Raw genomic sequence first — 8,676 nt, forward strand, 5'->3', positions numbered from 1 at the left:
AAAAAAAAAAAAAAGTCAGGCATAGTGATGCATGCCTGTAATCCCAGCACTTGAGAGACTGACGCAGGAGGATTGCTGTGAGTTTGAGTCCAGCCTGAGCTAATATGAGATCCTATCTCAAAAGCCACTCCCTGCCCCCAATTTTCCCCTGCCAAATAAAAAGAGCTATACTAAGAGGCCAGGTAATCTGAGTTCGAACCCACCTGCGACACAACCTGTTCATTTTGTGATCTTGGGCAAAGGACTTAATCTCTCTAGGGCTTGGCTTCTAAAGCTGTAAAATTAGTGTAATGATAGAACCCACCTTGTTGTGGTAGCAAGGAGAATTAAATGTCACTGAGTACACATCAGAGATGAAGCATTCACCTAGCATGCAGGATGCCCTGGTCTCCACTCTCAGCATCAATAAACAAACTATCCACAAAGCCTTGCTATAGTGAGACTCAGTTAACACAAGCTATGGTGCCTTTTTTAAAGAACTGGTCTCATTCTGCAGGATTTTTACTGTTTGCTTTGTTTTCTTTAAAACCCAAATCAACAATAAAAACAAAACCAGGGTCCAGTGTGCCCAGGATGAACCTGAAGCCTCAAACTTACTCCGAAGCCAAGGATGACCCTGAACATCTGAGCCTTACAGCTTCACCTCTTGAGTATTGAGATGACAGACATGGCCAATGTGGTTCTGGGGATAACTTATGGTTTCAAGCATGCCAAGAAAGCACTCTGTCAAGTGAGTTATAGCCCTGACTCCGATTTTTCCCATTTCTCAAAAACTCAAAAACACACTATCTATTACTTTGTATGCGTCTGGAATGACTCCTGTCTTGGTCAGATTTTTGCAATATTAGCACCGCTGACAGTGTCTTCTGTGTTAATTTTTTGTTGTGGGGAGATGTCCTGGGTGCTGTGGGATGTTTAGCAGCATCTATGCAGGCTTGCTCCCCTCCCCTACCTTGTCCATCCCCTGTAGCTGGGCTAGGTGAGGCCCTGGGCTAAGGTGAGGGAGGGTGCCATTCTTGCAGCCTTCTTGACCTAGAAGGGAAGATAATATCTGCAGACAACTAAGTGAGACTGGTGGCGGCAGGTCATGAGATCTACTGGTGTGGCGAGCCAGGCCCCACAGAGCTCCTGAGCAGATGGTGCCATCTCTAACCAGGTTGCTGGAAAACTCTAGAGAGGAAGTGGTACTTAAGCAGGTACCTACTGTAATCATGGCCACTGACAACAACTAATTCTTCCCTTATCAGGGGCTGATAAGTTGCTCATTTATCATACCTGGATAAGGGTACTTATTAAGTAGCTGCCTGAGGTCCAGAGTTAATAAGCACAGAGCTGAGCCAGATCTCAACTCTATCTCCAAGCCAGAGCTACCACCTACACTGTTCCTTACACATTCCTCAGCTAGAAGTACACAAAAGCCTTGCCTCTGGAAGAGGCTGGTTCTAGATGCTGGTAGAAAAATCTAAGCACAGAGCCCAGCAGGGGAGACCAGTGTGCATGTGTCAGGCCACATAAAGGAACCCAGAATGAGCAGAGTTTTGTTAGCTGCAGGTAAAGACACAATTCCAGCAGAAGTATTAGCTTCTGCCACCAACCAGGAGGTCTACCAGGGCGGTGCTGGACTTGGGGAGAGGGGAATCTTAACACAGAATAATGCATGCTTAGCATGCACAAAGCCCAGACTTAATCCAACAAAATCCCATAATATCAGGTATACTGAGACAGTCCAATTGCACTAGAGGAGCAGGAAGAAGTGTGAGATGGAGCCAGAAGCAAAGGTTGACACTATAAGGCCTTTGGGGACGGTGATACAGGGTCTGTGACATCCTCTGTGTGGAGGGATGTCTAGGTAGGTTTAAGGGTGGTGGTCATAGCAAGAAGAAGAAGAAGAAGAAGAAGAAGAAGAAGAAGAAGAAGAAGAAGAAGAAGAAGAAGAGCCCTAAAATGAATCTGTACAGGAAGGAGGGCAGGAACTGATGATTCTATAATGGAGTGATGGTGTCTAAGGAAGAGTAGGAAAGTACTGTGGACTTCTTCCTTCCCGATCACTGTCACTAAACTCCCCAGCTAATACCTAACCAATAATCCTACTGTCAGGACCAGCAACTTTAATTAAGGTTTAATGAAGTCAAAGGAGCCAGTCCTCCACTCGTGTTTACCTGACCTGACAGCACAACTTCAAAGCAGCAGTAAGAGTGATTATCGGTCTAGTTGTGCTGTAAAATGCAGCCAGAGACTTCAAAGTGTTTGGAGAGTGGTGGATCAGGGGCTATAATACAGCTCAGTGTTAGAGAGTGGGATCAGCACCAGGAAGGCAGAAGGGAGGGAGGAGGGAGGGAGACCAGGAGGGAGGGAAGAGGGGAGACCAGGAGGGAGAGAGGAGGGAGACCAGGAGGGAGAGAGGAGGGAGACCAGGAGGGAGGGGAAAGGGAGACCAGGAGGGAGGGGAAAGGTAGACCAGGAGGGAGAGAGGAGGGAGACCAGGAGGGAGGGAGGAGGGAAATCAGGAGGGAGGGGAAAGGGAGATCAGGAGGGAAGGGGTAGGGAGACCAGGAGGGCGAGAGGAGGGAGACCAGGAGGGAGGGGAAAGGGAAACCAGGAGGGAGGGGGTTGGGAGACCAGGAGGGAGAGAGGAGGGAGGCCAGGAGGGAGGGGGTTGGGAGACCAGGAGGGAGAGAGGAGGGAGGCCAGGAGGGAAGAAAGGGAGAAAGTTCTAAAGTTTCTAACATTGAAGTTACAGAGTATTTCCAGGAAGGCTGGAGAGATAGCTCACCAGTTAAGAGCACTTGCTGCTCTGTCAAAGGACCTAAGCTCAGATCCTAGTAAATAAAGCTCCAAGAAATCTAATGTCCTCTTTTGGAGGCTCTTCCCAAACAAGAACATGCACATGTACAAATAATAAAATAAATCTCTCTAGATCTAAAAGAGAGAAAATCCTACAAATCAATGCCTTTTCCTTTCACCCCAGAGCATAGTTAGACCAGTTTATTTCATTTCTAACTTTTGTTAAAAACCGGAAGGACTGGAGGGTCTGGCAAGATGATGTCTAAGTGGATAAAAGCATTTGTTTCCAGGCTGGCAATCTGAGTTTAAGCAGGAGAGAACTGGCTCCTGAAAGCTGTTGCTGACCCCTGTGCACAAACTGGGCACATGCAGACCCTCTCAAGTAATAGTAATATAATTTAAAACTAGAGAGAATTTGAAAAATCCAGGTCAAACAGCTGATACCTTACCTGCATAGCTCTTCTCAAGGAAACAACTATACCACCAGAAATACAGAAACGATCTGAACGGATGTCCAACATGAATGTTATGCACGACCCTTGACCTCCTCCACTGTCTAACCAGTGTTCACGGCACCTTGCCGCTCCCCTATGGCCTCTTCCGTAGCTTGTGAAGGGTGCTATCCAATAGCATCACACATTTCAGTACTTGCAAACCTTGTGCTTTTGTTCCCTACTAAACCTGGAACTCCTCCAGTCCAAGATCTGTACCATCTGATTCTTTACATTCACGGGGTGTTGTGCTTGTGGATAAAACCAAGGTGATCTCAGTTGTATTGAACAAATAGGCTAGAATTAGGGGCATAGTTATGATGGTCATGTTCCACCCCACAGTCTACTTGGAGAAGAACTCTGCAACTAGGGCTGAGGGGACTTCACACCCGGGGTAATGGGTGTAGAGTGGATATGGACGTAGAATGTTATAGTATTCTGTGTAAAGATTATCCTTTATTATTCCTACGCTGATTTCTCTGTCTCCGTATCTGTAATCTGGACATGGCATTTTAATGCTTATCCTAAGTATCTCCTGTCTCGATGTTGTAGAAACATTGCTCCCATTTGTTCTCTGATTTGTCAATAAAAGCTGCTCTACCAATGGCTGAGCAGCACAGACAGTAGGGTAGTCTTCAGATCCCAGTCAAGGGTTTGGCAGGGAGAGAGAGAGAGAGAGAGAGAGAGAAGGAAGAAGAAGGAGGAGGAGGAGGAGGAGGAGGNNGGAGGAGGAGGAGGAGGAGGAGGAGAAGAAGAAGAAGAAGAAGAAGAAGAAGAAGAAGAAGAAGAAGAAGAAGAAGAAGAAGAAGAAGAAGAAGATATTCTCTGTGAGAAATGGGTGGTGAAGAAGAAGAAGAAGAAGAAGAAGAAGAAGAAGAAGAAGAAGAAGAAGAAGAAGAAGAAGAAGGAGGAGGAGGAGGAGGAGGAGGAGATATTCTCTGTGAGAAATGGGTCAAGGAGACACCATGGGAACACACCTAGAGATGAGAAAGCCAGACCAATACTAAAATGCAAGGATCGAATGGGTTTTGGCTGGAACATAGCCAGATTAGTTTAGAATAGAATAGATTAATTACTCCTCAACTATTATGCTGTAAAGCTTGATCAAATAAATCTCTGTCTCATTTATTTGGGAGATAGCTGGGACAGAGAAAAATTATCACATAAAAATGCATGAACACAGATATATTTGAGGAAACACAAGGGCAACCTTCAAATATACAAGAACTTGCACAGAGACTTGCCTTTCTTTCCCTTTGGTCGTCAGAAGTTAGGGTTAGTATCTGGCAAACATTTCTTTTTTTTCTTTTAAAGATTTATTTATTATTATACATAAGTACACTGTAGCTATAGTCAGATGCACCAGAGAAGGGGTCAGATCTCATTATGGGTGGTTGTGAACCACCATGTGGTTGCTAGGATTTGAACTCAGGATCTTCGGAAGAACAGTCAATGCCCTTACCCGCTGAGCCATCTCACCAGCGCCCCTGGCAAACATTTCTAATGATTAGAACTGCTTGGGCTGGGGATATAGCTCAGTTGTGGAATGCTTGCCTAACAAGCACAGCTGCCTGAGTTTCACCCTCAGCACCACACAAACGGGGCAGGTAGCACACACAGGCCTGGGGTCTCAGCACTTGGGAGGCAGAAACAGGAGGACCAGAAGTTCAAAGTCCGTCTTCACCACACAAAAGTTTGAGGCTAGCTTGAGCTGCATGTGACTCTGTCACAGAAGAACTGTCTAAGACATATGGGATATGTGATGTGCAAAGCTGTAATCCCAGGACTGGGAAGGCTAAGAAAAGAGCATAGTCCTGAGTTTAAAGCCAGCCTGGTCTACATAGTTGACAAATAGAAGGTCAGCTTGAACTATATAGAAAGACCCTATCTTATACCCACTCCTGCCAAAAAATAAAAATAAAATAAAAAAAAAAAAAAAAAACAGTAAGAGTCTCAGTGAAAATGTCTCAGAGGTATAGCCAACAGGTCAGGATGGGAAGCAGGAGGCGGGAGTGGGGGGAAAGCCTCACCAACAAAAGTCTACAGGTAACTTCTGGTCCATCACTGTGACTCCTATCTTCCCCACAACGTTAACACTCCCATCAGCAGTATAGACACCCAGTAGATAAACCTAGTCATTAAGTGAAACAGACCAGAAACGCCAGAGAGCCTTGCTTCATCTTACCTTCACCCCTGGATTTCTTCTGTATTTCACGAGCAACTCCAGTCAACACCGGTCTAGTCTGCTCCATGCAAAACCTACTCAACAGCTGTTGCTGCTAACTCTCCAGTCCACACAACCACAGTCTCCAGACCTTTCTGGCTAATTTCCCTGCTTCATTCCTGCCCACCCCCCATGGAGACTACTCTCAAAATTAAAGCAAACATAATGTTAAAACATGCATCCTGCCAGGCATGGCACTACACACCTTTAACACCTGCACCTGAGAGGCAGAGGCTGCTAAAATATGTGAGTCCAGCCAAGTGGAGCTAGCAAAATCCTGCCTCCCTCCCCCGCAAAAAAAGGAAAAGGGAAGAAATACATTTCTCTTTGTGTAAACTGAACCAAGGACTACCCGTAGTATAAGAGCCAAACTCCTGGCTATGTCTGATGGCACACAGTTGCAAACCAAGCACATGTTAGACAGGAATAGGAGGATCAAGAGTTCAAGTCCAGTCTCGGCTATAAAGTGGATCTGATGTCAGCATGAGTTACATGAGACCCTGTCAGAAAAAGGAAAGATTCCAATTCTTGGGGCTGGATATGTAGCTCAGTTGTAACACACTAGCCTCGCATGCACGAGGTTCCCTCCTCAGCAACACACACACTCCAGACTCCTTACCATGGCAAGGGCCACCCACACTTGTCCTGACTATCCCTTGACTGCTAAGCTGTCTGCCACTTTAGGGATTGCCTATCTCAAGTGTTTCTCCCCAGATCTTTCCAGGTCTGGTTTCTTTTACTTTCAAAGACGGGTGCAAACGTTGCCTTGGGACAAGAGACTGACTGACCACCCTCCATCATACCCATGTTGCCTAGTCATTCCTGCATCTCCCACCCCTCCGCGTCCTTCTCTGCCCCCAAGAACGCGTGCACAAGCCTCTCCAGCGCGTTCCCTGTGCCCACAGCGAGCGAGCCCAGACCCAGGCCGAGATGTCGCTGTCGCCCACGTGCTGGACTCTCAGTCTGCGCCCTCCAGACACCACCGGCCATCGGACCCGCACCTTCCTCCAGAGGCTCCAGGCCCGTTCCATAGCTGATCAGATCCTCGTCGCTGTCACTGTCCAGCGCCGCCATCCTGCTCCTTCCGGGCTCCGCCCCCTCGCTACGGGAGCCTCTACAGGCCAAAAATATTCAGTTTTGCCTCCGCGAACTGGAGCATTCTGTAAAGATTTATTTGGGGGAAAGTGTCACCTCCTCCTTGCAGATCATAGTCCTATGCAAGTCCGGCTGCAGATAAGATTTGTAACTGTGCCGGGCGGTGATAGCGCACGCCTTTAATCCCAACAGTCAGGAGGCAGAGGCAGGAGAATCTCTGAGTTCGAGGCCAGCTTGGTCTACAAAGAAAGTTTCAGGACAACGAAAGCTACACAAAGAAACCCTGTCTCATCTCGAGAGAAAAAAAAAAAAAACGAAAACAAACAAACAACAAAAACAATACTGGTCTCTGTACACCCCATCCTGGCTCTGCCATGTGCCTGAGTACTGAAAAGACACAGCGATAAGATGCTGGAAACGACCCAAATATTCGGACGCAGGGCAGAGTCTCTGTAATTCCATACAGCCAATCCCGCGACTGGCTCCTTCGCCCCTGCTTAATTGCCTCAGCCAGTGCCAACCCGATCTTCCACTCGTCCCAACCAGCTTCCGGAAAAGTGCTTGCCCAGTCGCCACTGTCTGGCCCTCTACACCGGAAATGGGAAGGAACCGACAGGCAGATGTGTCTTTAGTGCACATCGTATGGATCGGGCCACACACACACACACTCGCACACAATATACTTGTCATCTTTATATTTGCAAAAGTGAGGCCCCCTCCTAGACTTTTGGAAGGATTTGCCGACCCTGAGAATATCAGAACCCTGCACGCTAAGGAAATTGGTGAAAGACAAGAAACAAGATATCAAGCATGGATAGAGAGCTGGACCTCAGCCTAAACTACACAATGAGACACTGTAATAAATAATCAAATAAATAGAAAAGCGCGAGAGAGAAACAGACCAAGTGGGCTAAGGATGAGAGGTCCTTCAGCAAATCTAAGGCACAGACATCTGCCAATGGGCACCATTATCTCACTTCACAAGCTTGACCAATACGGGGTGGGGGTGGGGGTGGAATTCAGCCTGGCTTGGTGACTCACACTTTTAATCTCAGCACTCAAGAGGCAGAGGAAGGGGGATTTCTGTGAGTTCAATGTCAGCCTAGTTGTCTAAGTGAGTCCAGGACTGCCAGGCCTCTGTTACATAGAGAAACTCTGTCTCAAAAAGCAAATAAACAAACAAACAGATGGTTATGAGCCACTGGGAATTGAACTCAGGAACTCAGGAAGAACAGTCAGTGCTCTTAACCACTGAGCCATCACTCCAGCCCCCTCCTTTTATTTTTGAGGAGCTCATAACAATGCAACAAAGCAGCAATGCCGGCTGATCATAGCCACTCAAGCCTTTCTTATTGCCCTTGTTGGCTTACAGACAACTCCTCTATGTCCCTCCCAACAGCAACCTAGCAAAAGGTTGCTGTCAAGGACTACTCCCTACTCACACCCCTTCTCTCTCTCTCAATCTCTCTCTCTCTCTCTCTCTCTCTCTCTCTCTCTCTCTCTCTCTCTCCCTCTCCCCCCTCTCCCTCCCTTCCCCCACCCCCACCCCTGTTTTTTCCTCCTTTTCTCTCTCTCCCTTCTCTCACCAGTGTTCCCACATGGCCTCCCTGTCCTCTATCCCAGCTTTCTCTGTCCTTGTGGCTCCATCTGCCTCTGCCCCTTCTCCAGGTCCCTGCCCCCGCTTCCCTTCCCCCACAATAAACCTTCCGTATACTATGTCTGTGATTTTTTTCAGGAGGACACCTTGGCATGGGCCTGCCAGGTACCGCATTATATTTCATGACACCCTTTCCACTCCTGCTGATGTCCTTCTCCTCTTTCCCTCTCCTACTTTCACGTGCATGCACGGGTGTGTGTGTGTGTGTGTGTGTGTGTGTGTGTGTGTGTGTGTGTTGTGCAGTCAGCCACAGCTGCCATGTGTTCCTGTGTTTGTGATTGCAATGACCCTGTCCTAGCCAGTAGACAGTATTTCAAGACACTCCTCACCATTTCTCTGGCTCTTTCCATCTTTCTTTTTTTGCTTCGTTTTGTTTTTTTTGTTTTGGTTTTGGTTTTTTTGTTTGTTTGGTTTTTTTTTTTTTT

At 47.2% G+C, this 8,676-nt stretch overlaps 1 protein-coding gene across 1 annotated transcript in view; it reads right to left on the minus strand.

Annotated features, from left to right (window-relative positions):
- Positions 1-6,582, minus strand: part of Gpatch1 (G-patch domain containing 1) — a 45,114-nt gene extending 38,532 nt beyond the window's left edge. The window contains exon 1 of the mRNA XM_021166240.2: positions 6,447-6,582. Within this exon, the coding sequence (XP_021021899.1) occupies positions 6,447-6,573 (127 nt within the window). The 5' untranslated portion in view covers positions 6,574-6,582. The remainder of the gene's footprint in view (positions 1-6,446) is intronic.
- Positions 6,583-8,676: the final 2,094 nt, after the last annotated feature.

Source organism: Mus caroli, chromosome 7 (assembly GCF_900094665.2).
Source record: "Mus caroli chromosome 7, CAROLI_EIJ_v1.1, whole genome shotgun sequence".
Taxonomy (NCBI): Eukaryota; Metazoa; Chordata; class Mammalia; order Rodentia; family Muridae; genus Mus; species Mus caroli.